At 39.7% G+C, this 25,184-nt stretch overlaps 1 protein-coding gene across 2 annotated transcripts in view; it reads right to left on the bottom strand.

The window, feature by feature from the left end:
- Positions 1–25,184, bottom strand: part of stxbp6 (syntaxin binding protein 6 (amisyn)) — an 89,096-nt gene that overhangs the window by 14,521 nt on the left and 49,391 nt on the right. The window contains exons 2-4 of one of the 2 annotated variants that reach the window (XM_034195515.1): positions 19,125–19,255; positions 17,731–17,896; positions 5,262–5,357 (exon numbers count right to left, since the gene is read on the bottom strand). In XM_034195515.1, the coding sequence (XP_034051406.1) occupies positions 5,262–5,357; positions 17,731–17,896; positions 19,125–19,255 (393 nt within the window). The remainder of the gene's footprint in view (positions 1–5,261; positions 5,358–17,730; positions 17,897–19,124; positions 19,256–25,184) is intronic. The other variant, XM_034195516.1, reaches the window with a different exon arrangement.

The raw sequence follows: 25,184 nt of genomic DNA, 5'->3' as shown, positions 1-25,184 counted from the left end.
GGATAATATAAAACAGGAATGACAGGGTTGCATATTAGCTTATATGTTAACTACAGCTAACGTTTAGCATGTGAAGTTAAAAAACTGTTTTCTGAAAAGTGCTAATATTACCCATAATTACTTTTCCACAGGCTTTTATCCAATAAATAAAGTCCTTTTATTACACAGATTGTCCTTAAACGCCATACACTTATGTTGGGAGTAGTGTAGACATTCAGCCTTAATGAGTTCTTCATGGATTTATTTAACCATATCCATGAAACCAAGAAGAATACTCAAGACATTTTGTTCACAATCTTGCTTGCTCAGTTGGCCTTTCGTTTAGGTCCTGTCATGCAGTTAAAAAGCTTCAGTAAGGCAGTATGGACACTAATGGGCACAAATATAGTACATTCTGCCCCAATTATACTACAGAGATATGAATCCACTGACAGAAAAATAGCTCCTAGGTATTCATGAACAGTTCACTCATAGGGGCCTTAGTCAGCAGATAAATGTCAGAATCACACAATGCCTTAAACAACCATAATTCCATTCTTGTATTATTGATTATACAAATGCGGTATGAAAATTAATTTCTTAAACATCCATCAAAATATAAATAGTAAAGAACATGCACCATTTTATTGGCTGCACCTTTTTATCCAGAATGTAAGTGACAGCTACACATTATTAGAGATTACACTCTTAGTAAAGAATAAATCTGCCTGTACCTTATGGGTTGACTGCTTTGAGTTTACGCTACTATAAGTTAAGCAGGTGCAACACAGGTACAGATCCCTTTAAACAGTTTACTGTTCATGTGTCAGTGTTTGGTGTTTTTTCTACAATTCAGTGAATTCGTGCCAGCTCATTGTCATTTTTGTAAAAGGTAATAGTAACTGTGGGCATAAAGTCAGAAACAGCTATGGCAATCTGACATTTGACCCCAGTAACCATGACCTTCTCCTTCATAACTGGCCTTGCCAGGGCAATTCATGCTGAAAATCAAATTCCTTGGCCTTGACCATTTCCAAAATAAATAGTTTTGTTTGTTTATTTATTTTTTAAATGGTAATATTAGGGCCATCTGTCACTAGTGTATCAGGTTCGGTAGAAATCATCAACAGGACCTGGGAGGAGTAGGCCAACAAACATACAAGCACACATGAGCTTGACCACCATGACTGACCTTTAGCAAAGTTGACCTTATTGGGCAATCCACTCACGGTGTGCCACGTTTGATGCAAATTAGGCTGAAAACTTTAATTTGATTGACCCTTGGCAAAGTGGATGTTGCTTGAGCATAACGTAATGACACGTATGTACAAAGTTTGGTGGACACTGGGGTGCAAAAGATTATTTTTACCTTTGACCCAAAGACCTCAACCTTTCCCAGAACGAAGTCTTTCAGGGCAATTCTGGGGTTGACGATCCACATATCAAGATTGGTGGAAATCGGCCAAATGACCTTGGAGGAGTAGGCCAACAGACAGATAAACCTAAATTTTGATGTTTGACCCAAATGACCTTGATCTTTGCCAAAACAAATTACTAAACAGAAATTCTCAGGTCAGCCAACATGTACTCAGCAAGCGTGATGAAAAGTGGATCAAGTTTGACTCCACCAATTTGAATACATATGAAGATGGCGCTCTGTATTGTGCGGGGCACATTTGTTGTATGTCAGGGACCTGGAGATCAGAGGAGAAAAAAGTTGCAGGTGGATCTGAACTTGAGCTTCAAAGTTTTCTGCTGTATGGTGCCCGTTCAGATATTACTGGAAGAAGATGTATCAGGTTATTTTAATTTTGATTTTCTGCAGGAGAGTTCCACTTGCAGTTAGGATCTTATCAACCCTGAGGTTCTCACCACAGGTGTGATAAAACTTCACTCTGAGTTGAACAGTGGTGCAAAACAAGGAATACACAAGCACACTGCTTCTGTTCAATTTCAAGCATGTTCAAAATTCTGCAACTGTATTGTGTTCAGCCAAACGCGCCATCACACATACTCAGTGCTCTGTCTGTGAAACATGCAATATCATCAGCGTAGTGTGCAGAGTGGCCCGCTTTCAGGCAGCCTTCGAAAATAAATGTAATATTCCCTGCAGCCTGTACCTACATAACCTGCTGTGAAGAAGAATTCTGACCTTGTGCTGTAGTACAAGACAGTGTTTCTCTGTATAAATCTTAATTACAATGTAGCCCTAAAGGCAGCAACACAATTCACACGTTTACCAGAACCAGGGGTTACAATCACACTTCACAAAGGAAGTTAGACAGGGGGAGAAATAAAAGGGCTTGGCTTGTTTTAATTACACTTTTTGAATATTTACAATAGTTCTAAACATGAAAAGTCTCTCTTTTCTGATAATATTAGTGGATAACCAACTAAATGAAAAGATATTTTGCATCAGGTACTCGTCACAAATCTCCAAAATCCCCATGAGGACAAGTCAGAATGTTTTGAGATAATGCTGCATATGGGGGTGGGAGTCCATGACTGTCCAAAAAAGGTCACTGTGCTCCCTCACCTGAATTCTTTAACATCTGCTTTAGGGTGAGGCCTCTCACCCACACACGATTCAACCATTTTTTTTTTCTTTTTTCAAATCATCCAATTCCCTTTTTTTAATATATATAAATGTGGCACTACCTCCAATGTCAACTGATGGTCAGCAACAATGATAATCATCAAGGCTGACGTGATGGGGTGGTAATTTTATTATTAGAAACTAAAATGTATATGGCCAGCTGTATCTCTGAAGAAGTAGTCAGATGTAAGTAGCAGTGGCTAATCAAGCTAACAAAGACACCAGGTGGACTCCATGACTGTCGACACAGAAGCACAACTAGAATCATCACCAGCAAACAAAGGTAGGGGCAACGTTAACAACTCTCGAAATCACTCGGAGCCTCAAAGGCGTGGCTGTTATCACCTTTATAGTGTATTTCCACCACAGAAGCATACTATAATGGAAAATATATCTGGAAAAACTCTCACGCTCATGAAAAGATGCCAACACAGATGTGCAAATGAATAAAAGACATCATTCTGCAGCATTTTAATTTAATGGCAACTTGACTCATTTTAAGTCTTTGCATTATTTGACATGATTCGACATTGTGAATGAATTTGATAACTTGAGATGTTGGAACTTAGTCTTTGGTATTACAAGTATTTTGCATAATGGAGATGTGTGACTAGTCAGATTTCACAAACGTTTGTTGAGTTTGTTGCACTATTACTGGTGCAATGTAAAATCTCCGGGTGAGGTTTTGGTTTTGGGGGGGGGGGTCGTGTTTTGTGCTTGAGTGATTATGAAGGAGTGTTCGTTAAAGTTCAGTGTGTTTCTTCCCGCTGGCCCAATTCACAGGCATTCTTCACAGTTGTGTTCTGGCTGGGGGAAAGGAATAAAGACCACATTGTTCTTTCAATGGTCAGGATTGTGTGGATCCATGCTACGCGTTACACAACAGCGGCTTTTAACCATTTGTCCCTGAGAGCTAAAGGTAGACACACTGAGGCCTGTTGGAGCAAATAATACAACCCCTGGCAAAAATTATGGAATCACCGGCCTTGGAGGATGTTCATTCAGTTGTTTAATTTTGTAGAAAAAAAGCAGATCACAGACATGACACAAAACTAAAGTCATTTCAAATAGCAACTTTCTGGCTTTAAGAAACACTATAAGAAATCAGGAAAAAAAATTGTGGCAGTCAGTAAGGGTTACCTTTTTAGACCAAGCAGAGGGAAAAAAATATGGAATCACTCAATTCTGAGGAAAAAATTATGGAATCATGAAAAACAAAAGAACGCTCCAACACATAACTAGTATTCTGTTGCACCACCTCTGGCTTTTATAACAGTTTGCAGTCTCTGAGGCATGGACTTAATGAGTGACAAACAGTACTCTTCATCAATCTGGCTCCAACTTTCTCTGATTGCTGTTGCCAGATCAGCTTTGCAGGTTGGAGCCTTGTCATGCACCATTTTCTTCAACTTCCACCAAAGATTTTCAATTGGATTAAGATCCGGACTATTTGCAGGCCATGACATTGACCCTATGTGTCTTTTTGCAAGGAATGTTTTCACAGTTTTTGCTCTATGGCAAGATGCATTATCATCTTGAAAAATGATTTTATCATCCCCAAACATCCTTTCAATTGATGGGATAAGAAAAGTGGCCAAAATATCAACGTAAACTTGTGCATTTATTGATGATGTAATGACAGCCATCTCCCCAGTGCCTTTACCTGACATGCAGCCCCATATCAATGACTGTGGAAATTTACATGTTCTCTTCAGGCAGTCATCTTTATAATTGGAACGGCACAAACAAAAGTTCCAGCATCATCACCTTGCCCAATGCAGATTCGAGATTCATCACTGAATATGACTTTCATCCAGTCATCCACAGTCCACGATTGCTTTTCCTTAGCCCATTGTAACCTTGTTTTTTTCTGTTTAGGTGTTAATGATGGCTTTCGTTTAGCTTTTCTGTATATAAATCCCACTTCCTTTAGGCGGTTTCTTGCAGTTCGGTCACAGACGTTGACTCCAGTTTCCTCCCATTCGTTCATTTGTTTTGTTGTGTATTTTCGATTTTTGAGACATATTTAAGTTTTCTGTCTTGACGCTGTGATGTCTTCCTTGGTCTACCAGTATGTTTGCCTTTAACAACCTTCCAGTATTTGTTTGTATTTGGTTTAGACACAGCTGACTGTGAACAATCAACATCTTTTGCAACATTGCGTGATGATTTATGCTCTTTTAAGAGTTTGATAATCCTCTCCTTTGTTTCAATTGACATCTCTCGTGTTGGAGCCATGATTCATGTCAGTCCACTTGGTGCAACAGTTCTCCAAGGTGTGATCACTCCTTTTTAGATGCAGACTAACGAGCAGATCTGATATGATGCAGGTGTTAGTTTTGGGGATGAAAATTTACAGGGTGATTCCATGATTTATTCCTCAGAATTGAATGAGTCCATATTTTTTTTTTCCCTCTGCTTGGTCTAAAAAAAGTAACCCTTACTGACTGCCACAATTTTTTCCTGATTTCTTATAGTGTTTCTTAAAGCCAGAAAGTTGCCATTTGAAATGACTTTAGTTTTGTGTCATGTCTGTGATCTGCTTTTTTTCTACAAAATTAAACAACTGAATGAACATCCTCCGATGCCAGTGATTCCATAATTTTTGCCAGGGGTTGTACATGACAACAGTACTTCAAACATGACTTTGCAGAGGGTACGTTAGTTTTCCACACCACTGGCTTACCTCGCCTGAGCAGATGACTGCGCTGTGCAAACAAACGCTTCCTCATTCTGCTCATAAAGACCATGCAACGGAAAATGACTGAACCTACAGCTTCTTCTGTGATGAGAAAATATTAGAAGCCGTAAGATTTTGATTTTCATATTGACAATTTAAAAATCAGTAAAGGCAGGTTACAAAATATTAAATTAAGTACTGAAAGGTTAGGATTTAGCAGACAGAAAAATGGGTAAGATGATAACTGGCACTTCATCTTAAGAAACCACAAGTTGTTTAACAAGTTATTGTATAAATTTGGAAACTCGGACACCCTTCATGCACACGGTTGATCTGCATGTGTCTATAAGAGTCTAAATCAGTTATCCTCCCCACAGTTAAATTTCACACCGAATCTACAATGGAACAGATTGTTACTTTATTGCATGAGCCTAGAGTAGGTACAGTAAGATGGCCCAATGCAGAAACCAACCACGTGGCTCAAAAAAGCAGAAATCACAGAGGATTTAACTCATAGACATACAGTACGCCAATAAGAACAACAGCTCAGCTGGGATTTTGGATATAAGAGGGCACAACAGTGTGGGAAGCCTTACAATTCAGCACTGATAACAAGGCAATTAGCAGATTAGCTCAGTAATCCTGCTTTGATTTCTAGACCAATTACATGCCCCACTGTGAATCAAAAACACACACGTATGGCTCTGAAAGGAGTCCACTGCTCTGCTTTAACACATCAACTGTCAAACAGGTGAAAATCAGTGTTTAACCCTCTGGGGTCCAAGGACATTTTTTGGACAGTTCACTCGCCTGGCATAAATGTTTTATTATTGCTGTTAACAGCTCTCCCTGCATCCCACAATCAAGTTTTATGTTTCTTTTTTTCAGGACAACCTGTACTTTCAGAATATATATGCTATAGTTGTGTTTTACAAGTGTAATAAAGGTTTACAATAAGAAATAAAGGAAAAAGTAAAGCAGAAGTTAATTTTCCACACACATTTATTCAAAACACACAGTAAACTATAATAAAGAACTGTTTTTACACTTTATAAAGGTAATTTGGGCTCGTGTGAAAGACTGTACAACAAAAAGGTTCAAACAATAAAGACAAATGCACATTTTGAACAATATATATAAAATGGTCTGCGATTTGTTTGTCTTCATCTCAAAGCAATTTCTGTGTGCTATTACACAAAGGTCACATCACAAACTTCTACTGTGTTTTGGAGTGTTCTATCCTGCTCTGAAAGCAGCTTTGACACTTTGGCCCATTTACACTCTGAGGAACGGCCCCTCCCCCCTCGCTCCATTGATATGGTAAACAGTGCTTTACGCCGGAGCAAGAGAGCTTGCCACAGGCTTATTCAATAACATTCACAGGTAATGAGGAGTGGAGCATCTCTGGAACTCACACACTATGTGTTTGAGCTTGTGATATTGTCATCAGAGGCTCTCCGTCTGCTCCCTCTGCTCACTTTCACAGATCACTGTGTAACTAAAACATTTACAGTAAAATCTGGTTGTATCCACAAAGCACCAACAATGACAAGCTTTTCATATATATATATATAAACAAACCAGATTTTTTTTCTTATAACAATAAACATTTCCAATGTTTCCACACTAGAACCACTAGAGGATGCACCATACTGTGCATCCTCTACTGCTTTACATTTGCATTAATGCAAACAGAATGTGCTCATGGCAACCTTTAGTGCATTCAGTGGGCTGTCATCATGGAATATTGTGGAGGTAGAGTCTCCCACAGTTGTGGTCCCACACCTGAGCAGCGTCATAATTTTTGTTTTGCACTGGTGTGAGACTTAAACTGGAGTGGACAATTTGTCAGTCTGTTGAACGCAGCATCACGTCTAGACACGGAGAACTGAAGCCCCTCACACAGAAGGCGTCTGCACGGCATTTCGAGATGCGTACTCGCCACCCAACTCGCAACAAACATGTCACAGAACGCCACACTGTTGATGAAACTCATCAGACTATGGTGAGTGTTTTCAACAACTCCAAAACACTACACTCAACTCCATTCATGGCGTGGGCTTCCCTTACAGGCTAGATGCACGTGCCGTCTGTGTGACAGGTTGGAAAGTACCACATTATTCAGAAAATCCAAATCCATGATAAAAATGGAAGGAAACAGACCTGAAGTTTATGAACCACTTAACAGGAAGCAACAAGCAAAGTGTTACATTAAACACCACTGAATGCAGCGCACACAGGGTTGCTGGTATTGGTGGTGCACGCGCCTTCTATGTATGAGGGGCTTAAGGCTACAATATCAGATGGATATATGGAGAGCTGGATCAATACCTGCTTCTACAAATGCCCGTTTTGCACTTAAATGTGAGTAACTTATATAAACTCCATATACTTTTTCCATGCAAGTTGGTAAATATAAACTACTTATCTATATCACTTAGAATGATCAAAGGATTTCTTTGTTTTGCTGTACTTATATATGGAACAATGCAGCAGAACTTCAAAGGTGCAATGACCTTTGATTTATTTTGTTTGTTTTAAATCAAGTTAAAGGTTTTCTTTGGGACCTCTATAATTTTTTTAGTGTTCAATTAAAAGACACCACTATGATCTGCATTTTCTGGAAACAATTTAGGATTTTGAACTACCTGGTATGTCATGGCAACAAGACACTATGATATTCAATGGTCAAATGGCACTCTGCATAAAATATCGACATACGCGTATTTCACACCAATATTTGGATGAATATCTGCCGGACAAGGAAGACTACACTCGCAGATGTCAATAATAAAGTTTGGTACATACACATCATTCTATGTGTAGATTAGTGTTCTATCATATATTTATTAAAAGTATTTTTCATAAATGTAAGTTATGAAGTCCCAGTTACAAGTTTCTATCAAATGCAGCATGAACTTTTAACTTTGCCCACTCACTTTCTCAACGTAGCCTGCAAGATCGCACAAAGACAAGTCATTGTATTGGTCATAGAAACTCTCCAAATAAATATTTAACCTGTACTGTATGCGGCCGTGCGTTTTCTGTAGCCCATGGTGGACTGGCCGACTTGAAGCAGCATGCTTCTAGTGCAGGACACATGAAAAATATGAGGGACAAGAGAACCAGGAGAACCCTCGACAAGTTTGTTGTCCACCAAGCCACGCCAGAGGCAGATATGGTATGTAAAGAATGATGTTTTAAACCCTCTGGTTAAATCATAGCTCCGTTTTTACATGGGGTTCCAAACCTGCCCTTTCGAGCTGCGTTGTTTATAACAACGCAACTCAAAGGCTTTTACATTAACTGCATTCATTTTAAGGCTAGCTATATGGGAACAGTCAGTCTGATGATCAAACCGCAGCTGATCAATAATGAAATCAGTGTATTCAATATGGGAAATGCTATGAATATTTTTATGGTCTGTATTTTGTAATATTACATTGAATAAATAATACATAATGTTACAAGTAATATAGATGAATAATAAAGAAAACACAAACTGTACACATCACATACACGCGGCCAACAACCAACCATACACATTTCTTGGGTTTCAAACAGATAAATAGCATGCATCAGTGCTTTACAGGTAGTTGATATACTACACATAAACTATAGCCTACCTATGATAATGTCGTCTTTTTTCTCATTTACAGGTTACTGCTGCAGAGGTAGCCCATGTCTACCACACTGTAATGCATGCTTTAAGCTATAACTCAGCTGACTGTGCACTAAAGCTGACTCTGCGAACGCTGAATGACTCCAGCATCGCAAAGAAGATGTCCTGTGGGAGGACAAAAGCCGAGGCAGTTGTCACCGATGTCCTCTCTCCCAAGGCAACAGAAGAGGTGATCAAAACACTGAAAAGTGGTGGAAATTCGCTCCCATTCTCTCTCCACACCGATGCTTCCAATAAGGGAAATCGGAAGATGTTTCCCTTGGCCGTGCAGTTTTTTACGCCAAAGAATGGGGTTGTCAACAAGGTGTTAGATTTTTTTGAAAATCCAGATGAGTCTGCAGAGGGAATAGTAAAAACAATACGAAGTTCTCTTCAAAACATGGGTCTATCCCTAGATGATGTTTCTGCATTCAGTGCTGACAATGCAAATGTCAATTATGGCATCCACAACTCTGTGTTCACAAAATTGAGAGAGGTCAACAGTGAGATCCTTCGTGGCAACTGCCATGCACATATCGTCCATAACACGGTGAAAAAAGCCCTGGACAAGCTCTCAATTGATGTGGAAAATATTGTCCTAAAGATATATAGCTTCTTTTCCACCTCTGCCAAAAGGAGAGAGTCCCTGAAGGAGTTTTGTGAATTCTGTGATGTTGAGTTCCATGAAATCCTGCACCATGTTGTGACAAGATGGCTGTCACTCAACCCTGCAATCACCCGCCTCCTGCAGAACTGGGTCCCGCTGAAGTCCTATCTCATCAGCATTGGTGAGGAGTGTCCAAAGCACCTGAAAGAACTGCTGAAGTTGACAGAAGATGCTGTAGATGAGGAAGAGGCTGACACTGTGGAAGTGTACCTTCTCTTCTGCAACAACGTGCTGTCTGTTTGAAGAAGTGGTAAAAAACCTGGAGAAGAATGCGACTACATCTGTTGATCTCTATTCCATCATGGACTGTTTCTTGAAAAAACTAGTTCAGAGAAGAAATGATGCCTTTTACGGGTACCTAACAAGACAGAAGCTCCAGCGCCTTCCGCCATCTGCTGCTGAAGTTGCCAGGCAGGAGTTTACAGCCTTCTTAAACACTGCCATCAGTTATGTGGAGAAGTGGTTTGACTTCTCTGAGGAAAACTGGCTCTTCCACCTGCAGCCCCTCTCGCTGGCATCTGGGAAGATCTCCTTTGATGACATTGAGAACATCAGCGAGCGGCTTCATCTGGTTGGCAGGTAAGAATGAAGCAATTGCCAATTTAGTGATAAACCATATTTTATTATTGTTGATTATTAGAAATAAATACAATTATAATTTATACAATTGGACACAATCATAAACTTACTGTACACTATATAGACATATTATGTTTTGCACAACTTACAAATTCAAACAGTTCATATGAATGGGTAAAAAAACTACATAGTTAATACTGTATAAAATATACATTATTAATAATACAAATGTATTATGTACCACTTATGACTCAGGTCACCTTCTTATCTCTATTGGCAGACTGAACATCTCTATGGATCAGGTTTATGATGAGTGTGTGACTGCAAACAGCCTTCTGGAACACCTCACTACAGCACCCCAGGAGAAGGAGAAGTGGCAGTCCAAGGGAACAGCAGAGCGATGGATGCAAGTACTTCAGGCAGCTGACATCCCCAACATCCAGGCAGTTGTATCCTTTGTCCTCAGCATTCCGTCGTCCACTGGATTTGTGGAGAGGATTTTCTCTTTCATGAAGAATAAGTGGACTGATGTGCGTAACAAATGTTCTACTGAATTAATTAGAAGCGAGCTTATTGTCGGTCTAAATTATGAAATGACTTGTTCAGAGTTTTACTCTGTAGCACTGAAAGACAAACAACTCCTGACTGCAGCAAGGGCTCAAAAGAAATACAAATGGAAAAAATAGGCTGTCTCCACTCTCCACATGAAGTGACATCAGGCTTTTGGTGTCTAAGTTTATTCTTTTGTAGCCTACTATAACTGTAACCTACAGTCATGGCACGAGTATTGTTTACTTTTTCAGATTTTTTTTTATTTTTTGCACTTTTTATTACACTAAATGTGTAAATGTGCACTGTTACACTGTTTTGCACTGTTACATTGTTTGGATGATGCAATTTTTCTATTGTTTTTTGTTAATTTATACAATTTTAAGTTAAGCAATAACACTACAGAGATTTATTTTTAAATAATTTTTTATGCTTTGAAGCAGGAAAGAATGCTCATATTGTATTTGTGAGTGAAAATTTATTTTGCACTAAAAATAAATTGGTAAATAATAATTTGTTTTCAACGCGTTCATATCAGAACAAATGCATGTGTGCATCTACTTAAATTCAGGGTCAAGTCAATAGTCAAATGGTTAAAAATCATTTCACACACACGCTGGGAAGGGTGAAGGCAATGGTCGGATCGGTCGGTCGGCCCTGCCAGTGAGGTGTCCCTTATTTATTTTTCAGAGAGTTGGCAACCCTAGTTCCATGCTTTGTTAGAGTCCTGCTGGCCACATGAATGGGAAAGATAGATTTTTTGCTTAGATCTTTTTTTTTTGAAGCCCATTTCCCACACTGTGCTGGCTTAATTTCTGTGAGGAGGGGGGTTAGTTCTGCAATTTGGATGCCTCACAGCAGCAACGTCGCTGATGCTTCCCAGACGCATACAGTAAAATATTTTAACAGCACAATGCATAAAGGATTATGTAACTGGTGTTCATGCAAGTAAACCAAAAAGGAAATTTAACTTTTATGAATGTTAATGCTTGGGGAAAAAAAAAAAAAAAAAAAAAAAAAAAAAATATATATATATATATATATATATATATATATACATATATATATATATACACACAACCCCTGGCAAAAATTATGGAATCACCGGCCTCGGAGGATGTTCATTCAGTTGTTTCATTTTGTAGAAAAAAAAGCAGATCACAGACATCACACAAAACTAAAGTCATTTCAAATGGCAACTTTCTGGCTTTAAGAAACACTATAAGAAATCAGGAAAAAAAAAATTGTGGCAGTCAGTAACGGTTACTTTTTTAGACCAAGCAGAGGGAAAAAAATATGGACTCACTCAATTCTGAGGAAAAAACTATGGAATCATGAAAAACAAAAGAACGCTCCAACACATCACTAGTATTTTGTTGCACCACCTCTGGCTTTTATAACAGCTTGCAGTCTCTGAGACATGGACTTAATGAGTGACAAACAGTACTCTTCATCAATCTGGCTCCAACTTTCTCTGATTGCTGTTGCCAGATCAGCTTTGCAGGTTGGAGCCTTGTCATGGACCATTTTCTTTAACTTCCACCAAAGATTTTCAATTGGATTAAGATCCGGACTATTTGCAGGCCATGACATTGACCCTATGTGTCTTTTTGCAAGGAATGGTTTCACAGTTTTTGCTCTATGGCAAGATGCATTATCATCTTGAAAAATGATTTCATCATCCCCATACATCCTTTCAATTGATGGGATAAGAAAAGTGTCCAAAATATCAACGTAAACTTGTGCATTTATTGATGATGTAATGACAGCCATCTCCCCAGTGCCTTTACCTGACATGCAGCCCCATATCATCAATGACTGTGGAAATTTACATGTTCTCTTCAGGCAGTCATCTTCTTAAATCTCATTGGAACGGCACCAAACAAAAGTTCCAGCATCATCACCTTGCCCAAAGCAGATACGAGATTCATCACTGAATATGACTTTCATCCAGTCATCCACAGTCCATGATTGCTTTTCCTTAGCCCATTGTAACCTTGTTTTTTTCTGTTTAGGTGTCAATGATGGCTTTCGTTTAGCTTTTCTGTATGTAAATCCCATTTCCTTTAGGCGGTTTCTTACAGTTCGGTCACAGACGTTGACTCCAGTTTCCTCCCATTCGTTCCTCATTTGTTTTGTTGTGCATTTTCGATTTTTGAGACATATTGCTTTAAGTTTTCTGTCTTGACGCTTTGATGTCTTCCTTGGTCTACCAGTATGTTTGCCTTTAACAACCTTCCCATGTTGTTTGTATTTGGTCCAGAGTTTAGACACATCTGACTGTGAACAACCAACATCTTTTGCAACATTGTGTGATGATTTATCCTCTTTTAAGAGTTTGATAATCCTCTCCTTTGTTTCAATTGACATCTCTCGTGTTGGAACCATGATTCATGTCAGTCCACTTGGTGCAACTGCTCTCCAAGGTGTGATCACTCCTTTTTAGATGCAGACTAACGAGCAGATCTGATTTGATGCAGGTGTTAGTTTTGGGGATGAAAATTTACAGGGTGATTTCATAATTTATTCCTCAGAACTGAGTGATTTCTTATAGTGTTTCTTAAAGCCAGAAAGTTGTCATTTGAAATGACTTTAGTTTTGTGTCATGTCTGTGATCTGCTTTTTTCCTACAAAATTAAACAACTGAATGAACATCCTCCGAGGCTGGTGATTCCATAATTTTTGCCAGGGGTTGTGTATATATATATATATATATATATATATATATATATATATATATATATATATATATATATATATATATATCACAAAATAAATTGTTACAAATAATGTCTACTTTTAACAAAACAAACAACACATCAACACACCTATTCAGGGAGAAAAAAAAAATCGTTTTTTAAGGTAAAGGGTACCCACATATTAGTTTTACAGAATATTTGCTAAGAGATTTTACAAATTTCAAGAATTGTGAAACTGTTTGTTAAAACCCAACCTTGAGGTTTTGCTCAGTACAGCACTGGCTTCATGGACCATCAGTCTCTCACACATCACTTTTCTCTAGTCCACTATTTTTAAACAACTGGTTCATATGCAGACCTTTATAAATATATCTAAATTAAATTGGGGCATTTTCACAAATAAAAGTCCAGAACAAGGTTCGTGACTGTATACGTTTGGTTAGCTTGAATTGACATTGTTGACTAATGAACTTTTCATGACGTATGCGTGTCCCGACATGATCGTCTATGTAGGCTGTGTGACCCCATACTTAACACTGATTGGCTTGTAGACATGTGTATCTGATGTCTACTTGCTGTCAATTTGGTGTATAGTTCCATTTGAATACACACAAAAAAAATGTCAGTTTGAACACAGAAAAATGAGAACAGATTCTTTCCAACTGCATTATTATCGTTAAGGTATTTTGACCTAACAGAAGACATGAGCACTTTCCATTAAAAGTAAAAAAAAAAAAAAGTAAACTTTTACCACTTGCCGGTTCTGCTGCTGCTAGATCTTAGCACTGCATTTGATACAGTGGATCATCGTATTATGTTTGATAGACTGGAGAATCATTTTGGGATTACTGGGAATGTCCTTGCATGGTTGACATTGTACCTGATCAGTCACTCTCACTTGGGCATATACTGTGGTGTTTTAGGATTAGTTTTCATTGTTATGCTGATGACACTCAGTTGTACATGCTGATAACTGCTGACCGAAATGATGGTTCTTGGTCTAGCAAGACATCTGCACCAGTTAATGCGTAACCAAGGCTCATGTATCATACATCACATTGACAAAGTGAAGAACCTTGGGGTAATTTTTGATCCCACACTGTCCTTTGACCTACACATTAGAGATATGCTGAGAACTGCTTTCTTCCACCTGCAAAACATAGTGAAAATTCGTCCCATCCCATCTATGGCTCTAATCCATGCATTTGTCTCTTGAAGACTAGATTACTGTTTCTATTTTCTGGTTTACCGCAATCCAGCATTAGGGGTCTCCAACTGGCTCAAAATGCTGCTGCCAGACTCTTGACAGGAACAAAAACGTTTGACCACATTATACCCATTTTGCCATCTCTTCCCTGGCTTCCCGTCTCTGTAAGATTAGATTTTAAGGTTTTGCTATAACCTAAAAATATGTTCATAAACTAGCACCTCCATACTTAGCTGACCTAATTAAACCCTATGTACCGGCCCGGGCTCTGCGTTCTCAAGGCACAGGACTACTTTGTGCCCTTAGAGTCAATACAAAGTCTGTGGGCCACAGAGCCTTCACTTATCGTGCCCCTATTTTGTGGAATGATCTCCCTACGGAGACAAAACAGTCCCATTCTACAGATTCATTCAAGTCCAGACATAAGACATTTATTCTCCCTCTCGTATGGCTAGCATACTGGCATAGTATAGTACTATTCTTCTTATCCCTTTTAATTCATTTTATGAGCAACAGAACAGGTCTTGGCCTCACTTCATCTAAATTTTGGGTCGGTTAGTGAAGCTTAGCGCTAATAGCCGGCGATCACCTTCTCCCTGCTTTCCTGTCGATTTACTGCTGGTGAACTATACCTAAGTGTAGTTTTTCTGGTAGACTGATTTTTTTTTTCCTCTCTGTCTGAGGTACCAACAACGTTGCACAAGACTGACAGCTGTTACCACAGGGCACTGGACTGACCATGAGATACCATGCCCGAAGCTGATGCAGCACACTGTAGTCTGCGTTTGGAATACAGTTTGCCACGGTGACAGACCCACTGATGGCATGATGGATAAATGCTGGCCCTGCACCCCAGGGCGCTGGATGACCCCCTGCCTGCGGCGTAATTGCTTGTGTGGTCATTTCAACAACTGCACCTTGTTTTTGATGTTGGTTTGATTTCCTGTTTTCTGTTTCTTCAGTTTTGTGAAACTTTGCAAAAACCTTGTAACTGTTAGAATGGCCTAAGCAGTGGGTCACCCTCTCAGTCTGGTCTGTTTGAGATTTCTTCCTCACTGTCATCAGAGGGAGTTTTTCCTTACCACTGTCATCTGTGTGCTTGCTCTAGGGGTTGGTAAAGTTAGACCTTACTTATGTGAAGTGCCTTGAGGCAGCTTTGTTGTGATTTGGTGCTATATTAGCTAAATAAATTGAATTAAACTGCCACATCGACAAGGACAAAACAGATGTTTCATCTTTAATGAGGAGAAATGAGACAGCAGCACAGACTCACCTCATTACTGTATTTTCCAGAGTACAAGCTGCACTGGTCCAAAAATGACTAAGAAAAAACCATATACAAGTCACACCGGAGTATAAGTCGCATTTACCACATCATGCAAGAAGAAGCAAAATGGATTAAATCACCGCATTATTTATTTATAAGGCAAGTATAGTGTTAATGGCCCGGTCACACAGCATACAACAATTCCTGAATGAAGGGGGAAAAAAAAAAAGTCTCAAATCATTGAGGAAAGGTGGATGAATGAGCTTTATCACCAAATAGCCTGCGACTCAAGAGCACAAAAGGAACGAAAGAGGTACAAAATGAAACCGAAGCTTACGTTGATCTCGACACTTTAAGGAGTGGAGCTAACGATCTAATTAATGTCATAAGGGCACAAAACAAAAGTTAAAGCTTCGTTCAGCCATTGAACAGACGAACATGTGTGAGGTAAACGTGCCACACAATGAAACGTTTGAAAACCCGGTGTATCGTTTATTTATTGTTAACATAAATGACACTTTAGCCATCAGTACCTAAGAGCTAATTAATGTTTTTAGTATAAGTATATAAGCACCGTGAGTAAACCGGCCCAAGACCGCCTCTATGGGTTGGATGGAATTTTGGTCCTATGGTCTGGACTGTGGTCTGAGGCAGCTGTCACACCTACTATTTTGGTTCGGCCCACAATGAAAAGTCTGAAGGTCCAGACTACGCAAGGTCGAAGTGAAAGCACCTTTAATTAATGATTTGCATAGATTTAAAGCATGTGTCGTAATTTAAAATACAGAAAACTGAAAGATTAGAGACAAAACTGAGGAGGAGAAAGGCTGCAGGCACAGAAAGTCTTCATTGAAGACAGCGCCAGTGGGAGTAGTTAGAAGAAAGTAAATCAAAACCTGCCGGAGCTGCACCTCTGAATTTTTTTTTTGTGTGAACACTGTATCAGCAGTAGATACATGATGGAGCCAGAACATGGCCTGGGGGCGACACATGTAAGATTTTTATGTGCAGTGAGAGGGATCAAAGTTTCAACTAAAACAAAAGTAAACATTTTCTTTCCAAGTGTCTGGAAAAAAAAAGGATTTAATCTTTTGAAATGGGGCAGATGCTGACACCCTGCAGGAGTCTAGTTGAGATGTGATCCCGCATAGAATTACATGAAAAATACACAAGGCTGAATGTTTATAAAGATGAAGTTCGGGTAAACAGATCAATACCCAATTAGGGCACTCAAGATGCTGCAGGACTAAAGTCAAAACCATCAAACCTCAGCACAACCCTTCATCTTATGACTAACATGCATCCTTTCCAAGAAGAAAAGAGCCAATTATAAAATCCAGCATGAACCACTTGAGAACTGATGGTGCTTCGAATCCCAGTCTGTTTACTTTTTGCCTTTTATTCGCTGAGATTTAATGGCCTGTTTAATCAGAGTATTCATATTAAGGTCAATGAGGATTTAATATCATTAAACTTCACAATATGAGCTGCAACAGTCAGTTATGCACAGTTATGACATGTCACTGTCATAAATGAGGTAAAATGATTCAGTCGTGTGGTGCTGATTAGTTCAATGTGCTGTGAAACCAGCTGATATGAGTTAAATGCTTTCAATCATGTTAGAAATTTTGTTTGTCATCCTCACTGATCTCCCTTTAACAGAGAGCTCAACAGATGCTGTGTACGAGGAACAAACATGCATTTTCATGCACACCAGGTGTTTCTTATGATCAGAAATAATCAGATTCAGACTGGTTTTTACAGCACAGTATGACCGCACTGACTTTGGATAGACATGTTAAACGGAGGTTAGCGTTGTGGGGTTGTATTATTGTTAGCGTCTTACCCCCCAGCAGTTTGGACTGACAGTTGACAAACTCTGGTTTGTGTGTAGAGATGTAGCGTTGGCAGGTGTGATGTAGAATCTGGATAAAGGTGCACTTCTCTCCCGCAGACCCAGCAACCCACTGGTCAAAAGCATTATCGAACATCAGGTCAAACTCTGGACAGTCCTTGAGGAGACCGAGGGGGAGATGGAGACACATATGAGAGGTCAGAAGAAAGAAAGTGCAGAGCCTGGAAAAGTACAGGCCTGGTGGTCCACCAGGCCAAAGAGGATATCAGAAATATACACACTACCAGTTAAACATTTGGACATACTGTCCCACTGAACTGAATGAGAAGAGTCTGCCCAAACGCTTGACGGGGGGTGTGTGTGTGTGTGTGTGTGTGTGTGTGTGTGTGTGTGTGTGTGTGTGTGTGTGTATATATATATATATATATATATATATATATATATATATATATGTGTGTGTGTGTGTGTGTGTGTGTGTGTGTGTAAATTGCAAAAAAAAAAAAAAAAAAAAAAAAAAAAATCACACTGAAAAAATAAAACCAAACATCTTGTAATTTGGAGATCAATCATTTCAGTGCATTTGTCACTCTGATCAGCAGAACGTGCAGCACTGAGGCTGTTCAAAAAGGTTACAGATGAATGATCAGACCTCAGGTTTTTCTTCTGCTCTGCTGGGCTCCACGATAGGTGTTTCACTCATATTTCAGTCAGATTTAACCTGTTAAAAAAAAGTCCTTTTCATATGACGACAACATAACAGCTATGGAAATATGGTCTAAAACGTGATTCTGCAGCCACGGATTTGTTAAACACATAAAACTGTGTAAAGAGCTTTTCTTCCAAATTTTACACACAGGTAACAGAGTGGAAAATGTAAATGGACTTGTTCATATAAGATAATTAAAGGGGGTCAGAGTGCAAAACAGTTTATACCCACAGTTTACATTTTTAGTTGTTTGAGGTTCAATAATAAAAATCTGCAATGTTTTCACAGACTTTCTCCTGCTGTAATCAATTAGGCCTGACAGTGCTTGTTTGAGACCTCTGTGACCTATCTAACAGACATATCCTTCAAATGCTTTAATTTGATCTCAGATTAGCAACAGACACTCCCACACCACAACAACACTCAATACCCCAGGGGTTACTCCATTATGAAAAAACATACCCTGATATGCAGAGTGTGTATTATTAAATCACACATTAATACTACCTGCATTGAGGAGCTAATAAATGTTTGTATGTCATGTTATACTATGCAGTGTAGTGCCCCCAGTGAGTACCACTGGGTCTTAAAAACCACTGCTACTAGAAAATTATATTACAGTCACAGAATTTGCTATATTTCCCATCAACCATGGCTGTGAGCGCCAACAATGACTTACCTTGTTGGGGTCAATGCCATTGACCTGCCGTAGCTGGTCGATCGTCCATTGTGACCTTTTAACAAAGGCAGAAGATCCCTGGAACTGCTTCACTTTCGTAATGGATACATGGGATGGTTTTTTATTCGTTACTGTGGAAGCAAAGAAGAAAAAACACAAAAATATCCAGACATGAATGTTACAGATTATCATTGATGTTAAATGTCAAAAAGCCTCTGGTGAATTTGTAGCCCATGTGTTTCTGATAAGGACGGTTTGGGACACAGCATGTGGAATATTAGAGACAAGCAGAATGTCACAGGTTTCCTTTTGTACGCAGCAAAAAGAAGATTCCATGAACTATGCACATTTCAATTTTGGTGCCAATAACAACAGTAAACAGTATCATGTGCTGCTCAAACAAAACATAAACCAAACCTGTAAGAACACAGATTTATTACAGATATCCAAGGGTCCCATCCATTTTGAAAATTTGTACAACTCTGTGCTATAATTCACCTCCAAAAAACAATCTTTCCATACCGTTAGCTTTAAGAACAACATAAAAACGGGGCTTTATTGCTCCCATTAAAGTGAAATTGTTGAGCATTTTCACACACTGCTGCACACACAATTCAGCTCTTCCTCCAACAGAATTGCGCAATTCTTCAACTCCACTTCTGTCTACATCAAACCAGAAAACAAATGATGGTACATTCAAGCATGAAATCACCCCCTTGAAACAACAAAGGCCAGAAAATGGTTACAACAGTGACATGCTCCAACAGCGGTACTGTACAGTTGTAAAAAATTAAATCCTTTAGGCTGCTTCATTGATTTCCCACTCAGGGTCGCCACAGAAGATGTCTATGTTGATTTGGCACAAGCTTTATGCCGAATGCCCTTCCTGATGCAACTCCACATTACATGATGGACAAGGTTTGAACCAGGACGACAACTTAAAAATTGTGCAAAGTATCCTCTCTCTGGTCAACTCCCATGTCTCCCAGCCTGCTCTGAACGCGTCCCATCATCTGGCATTATGCAACCCGTTCTCACCTGCTATGCACTGAAGACCGTGGACAGTACAAACACACTCCCTTTTCCCTGTATTCCCTCCAGGCACATTAGCTCAAACGCAGTAACCTGCTGTGAAATCCTGGAACACTGTCATGATCTTTTGTTGGACTCTGGACTTTATTCACATGCAGGTCCCGGTCAGCTTGCTTGGTCCTGGTTTGTCACTTTGACTTACTTCTTGTTTTTCCCCAACTTTGATAGCTGTCCTGCAGATTTTGTTGGCAATAGTGCCTTTTCAAACAAACCTTCAATATCAATCATGAATCATGATGTTCATTCTGCATTTGGATCATGATCCGTTTCCCTCCACCTGACAGAAAGAGCACCACAGTAAAACTCAGCAGATACCAGAAATATCTGACAAATAAGCCTGGGGTAGTGGGCTTTTTCTGAGCCTGCTTCACATGGAAGTATTTTTCCCCTGGAAAAACCTTCTCCATACATACTGGAGTGAGAGAACTACATGTTTAATCCTTCCTGCACACCTTCTTAGATCTCACCAGTCTACACATGGCAGCTGCAGATGTCCTCATGTGACTCCACCTAGCAGCCATCAGCTTCCATGCCTCAGCCAGATTCCTCAGCTTCCTCAGATTCCTTCATGCACTGGCTGTCAGAATCCTTGCTGATCTCCACATCTGCCTCGACTCAGCAGCTGCCAGTCTCCACATGTGTCTGTGCACCACAGCCAGTTTCTTCAGTCTCCTTGCAGCAATGGCCAGCTCCATCTATGCAGCATTTGCAAATGTCCTTGCCTGCCCTCTCACAGCAGCTTCCAGTAGTAACTGCAGTGATGTGCCGCATTCTGCCTGATCCTGTTCCTAAGTCCAAGGCAGAGGTGGCATCGAAAGGGGGCGAGGTGAGACATGGGTGAGAGAGAAACATGTCACCTGGACAAAATGCAAATATTCTCTCCACATGCAAGTGACTCTCCTCATCTGCTTCTACAAAAGTAATTGTTCATTTGACACAAAGTTATTTCAGTGGGAACCAAAGGTCCTTCTAAGAGACCTAGTACCAAAGACATCCAGTCACTGGCTTAGGTCACTGGTTTGTGACCAAGTCTCACAACCATACAGAAAGACGGGAAGTACCAGGACTCTAAAGACTTGGACTTTCATTCTCCTGCTCAGATATCAGCATCATCAGACATCTCTGTACAGCGGCTTCTTGACTCCATAAGGTCTTTCCAGCTGGGGTGACCGAAAACCTCGAGATAGCACCCCAAAAACACTGAAAATACTATACACTGCAGCAGAATTTATATGCACATACATACTCTGTTGTGTTTAATTCTTTGATCACATGTGAATATCAAATTATGATACTCATACGGGACTAGCCAAATAATTATTTTTCCAATCATATTCCTCATCAACACAAATACAGTGCTGAACCTGCCAACATTTGCCATTGTGTCACCTCAAGGAAACGGGTTGCCTAATTCACTTTCTCCAGATGCACAACATCAACTGTAGCATCCTCCTCTGGATGTCATCTTGAAACTTTACGTCGGTCTGAATGTTGCACCAAGTGCACTAAGTAAACTCCCCTGAGAGTAGGATCTGTTGAACTGAGTTACTCAGAGAGAAATCCAGTTATGACAAACAGATGAAGTGAAGAAAGAGAGCATAAAGACATGGCCTGCCCAAGTGTCAACCAAAGCTGGCGAAACATGAGGTTGACACAGAAATGCCAAATCTTGCAGGTCCTTATATGGCAAAATATAAAGTTTTGATCGCCATAGTTAGTTTCAAGCTTCATAACAGTTGTACAGGAGATTATTTATTTATATATATATATATATATATTTATATATATATATATATATATATATATATATATATATATATATATATAGTCAGTTTAAACTAAGCATTACAGTTATAAATGGTTAGGGTTGTGGTCACTGAGTGTTAGCTTGTGTGCCGGGAGATACTGGGTGCTGCTAGCAGAGGGTGCTAGCTGCTGGACATGGACTATGTCTTTTGTGAGCATTTTATTAAAAATATTTGAGGTAACGCGGCTTGCTGTGTGGTTTAATTGTACTAGCAATGTAATAAATTACTGCACAGGATTTCCACTGAGTGAAATTTTAGTATTTAATTGATATGTTAGCTCTGTTAGCACTAATTAGTACATATCTATACCTTGGTGATGTTTGATAAATTGATAGCGCTAAAGTTAGTGGGGAAATATGCTGGTCATAGTTCTTCAATCACACATCCGTGCCACCCAAATATGGGTGTTATGTTTGGCAACTACAAGCCTGGGGTGTGTTCTAGCTTCATTTGTCGAAGCTAGAACACACTTTAGTTTGTTTGGCGACTATAAGCCTTGTGGGGGGTTCGGCTTCCTTTGTCGAAACCCACATCATTATCTGACCTACGCTCCCAAGAGTTTGGGAGAATCAGGCACTGCCAAGATGGTGACACTTGGACCCATCCCATTTGAGCTTCAAACCTGCTCTTCAGAAAACCTTTGGATGATGTCACAGAGTTATGTACAGTACATGTACAGTCTACAGCTGGGCATAACTGAAGTCAGAGGTGGTAGCACCATCCTCCAGTCCGTGTTATTCCACCTGAAATCCACCATGAAGTCATATGGACTATGTCAAAGCATGCACAAGAACCATATATCTTTATTGCACTTACAGCAAGCGCTATTAAGACACACACTGGACTAATCCTTAACAGTTCGGGAATGGAATGTACTAAACAATTATGTAAGCCATGGGAACTGAACAGCTTTGCCTAAGGTGCCTACAACAGCATATTCACAGTCATATCACACTTCTTTATGAGAGTCTGCTTTCAAAACAATTTCAAAAATAAACAGAAAAAGAAAAAACAAATGTACTGACTGATCCCTTGAACTAATGGAAAGCTGAAAGCACTGGCAGTACACTGCTGATATTTACTTTGAAATGATGACATGACGCTATGCCATTAAACGGAGATCAAACCGATGAAACACATCAGCAAGGGTGTGAAGAAGACTGAATGCCTCACACACTCAACAATGAAGTCGTAAACAGCAAGACACTTCTAAGCATCTCAAATCAATTTCAAATTCTGCTCATTAGAAGTCAGAGAAGCTGCTATTATTGAAATCACAATCACACAGAAAGCTTAGCAGAAAATACATACTCAACCCATTCTACTAAAATGGAGCTTCAATAATGGAAAAATAATGGACAAATATTCACTCAAAATTATTGCACAGCAAGTAGGAGTTTAAAAAAAATACAGAAAACTGTAAGAAAAGTAGTGGTCACCTTGATGGCCACCAAACATCAGCTTTGAAAATGAAACAAACACGAACAAGCACATCATTTCAAGTATGTAACGTCAGCCACACCTGCTGCTATCATGTATGTGATAACATTATATTGCTTTCCAGTTGTATTTGTTGATTGGAATTTCTCAAGAATGCCCCCCACCAATCAATGCCCTCTGACTCCGTTGCCAGATGCATCTGTCAGGACAACAAGAATGAATACAGGTGAAAAGATGTTGATTATTACACCATCGACTGAAGTTCATCATCAGCAAAACTTGAACAGCTGGTGGTTGACACCAGGAAAGCCCTAAGCCCTCGACACACAGAGAGACATGCCTTGAGACTTTACTTATTTGTTCAAGATAGCATATAGTGTAGGATAGGGGTCTGGGCCGATGTCCTGCAACTTTTAGATGTGTCTCTGCTTCAACACACCTGAGTCAATTAATGAGGTCATTAGCAGCACTCTGAAGATTTTGACTGCATACTGAGGAGGTAATTCAGCCATTTGATTCTCGTTTGTTGGACCAGGGACACATCTAAAAGTTGCAGGACACCGGCCCTCGAGGACTGAAGTTGAAGACCCCTGGTGTAGAATTTTGACAGTTTGTTAGTGGTCTAGTGGTGAACACAGCTTGCTTTTATGTGAGCCTGATGTTGATTCCTGCCTAAATCATTTAATAATGTTAGGGCAACCATAGCTCAGCCTGGAGTGAAAGTTGTCCACCAGCCAAATGGCCTTGGGTTCAATGCTCAACTGCAACTGTGTTAAAGTACACTTGATCAAAACACTGAATCCAGAAAAACAAACATTTACCCATCAATCCTACACATTCCTAATAAATCATCTAGAACAGGGGTGCTCAAGTTCGGTCCTTGAGAGCTACCTTCCTGATACTCTTAGTTGTCTCCCTGCTCCAACACACCTGAATCCAATGAAAGGCTTGAGAGCTACCTTCCTGATACTCTTAGTTGTCTCCCTGCTCCAACACACCTGAATCCAATGAAAGACTCGTTAGCAGGCTTTTAATGAGCCTTTCATTGGATTCAGGTGTGTTGGAGCAGGGAGACAACTAAGAGTATCAGGAAGGTAGCTCTCAAGGACCAAATTTGAGCACCCCTGGTCTAGAAATACACTGCTATCAAACAGTCATGATGCTTATGAATATGAAAAGAAGGATTGACGCTTCTCCATCACTCTCTTTTGGTAGATACAGTATGCCAGTCAGTTTCCTGCTTTATGGTTAAATTGCTTTGCCAACTCCAATTACCACAGACAGCACTATCTAGTCTTTCATAACAGCAGACTCATCTGTGCAGAGGTATGAGGGAGTTGTGTGTAGAGATGAATAAACAGAACAAAACTGGTACAAGCTGGTACATTTTCGACTCTTGTCCTTGAAGTGAAATGATACTAAACTCATGTAACTGCAAACTTTCCTCAGTTCTTTCAATTGTACAAAGCAATTATAATAATCAAAACCTGAACACCAAGTGAAAATGTTATATTTTAACTATATCCACTATGAAAGACCAAAACCACAAAGGAGCAGCCAGATCTATTGTTTCCATGAAGGCCGGGTGTCAGAGGAGGGTCAAGCAGGAGTTCCTGTCCTTTCTTGCTCTGATGATGACATGCGCTCACTTCCTTCAACAGATCAGAACCTTGTTGTGCTTGGCTAATGTGCCTAGTGCTGCCGGCTGAAGGGAAACTTG

The sequence above is a fragment of the Thalassophryne amazonica genome, chromosome 19 (genome assembly GCF_902500255.1).
Source record: "Thalassophryne amazonica chromosome 19, fThaAma1.1, whole genome shotgun sequence".
NCBI classification, from domain to species: Eukaryota; Metazoa; Chordata; class Actinopteri; order Batrachoidiformes; family Batrachoididae; genus Thalassophryne; species Thalassophryne amazonica.
Note: the sequence above shows the minus strand (reverse complement) of the source record. Positions and strands in the feature narration are given on the sequence as shown.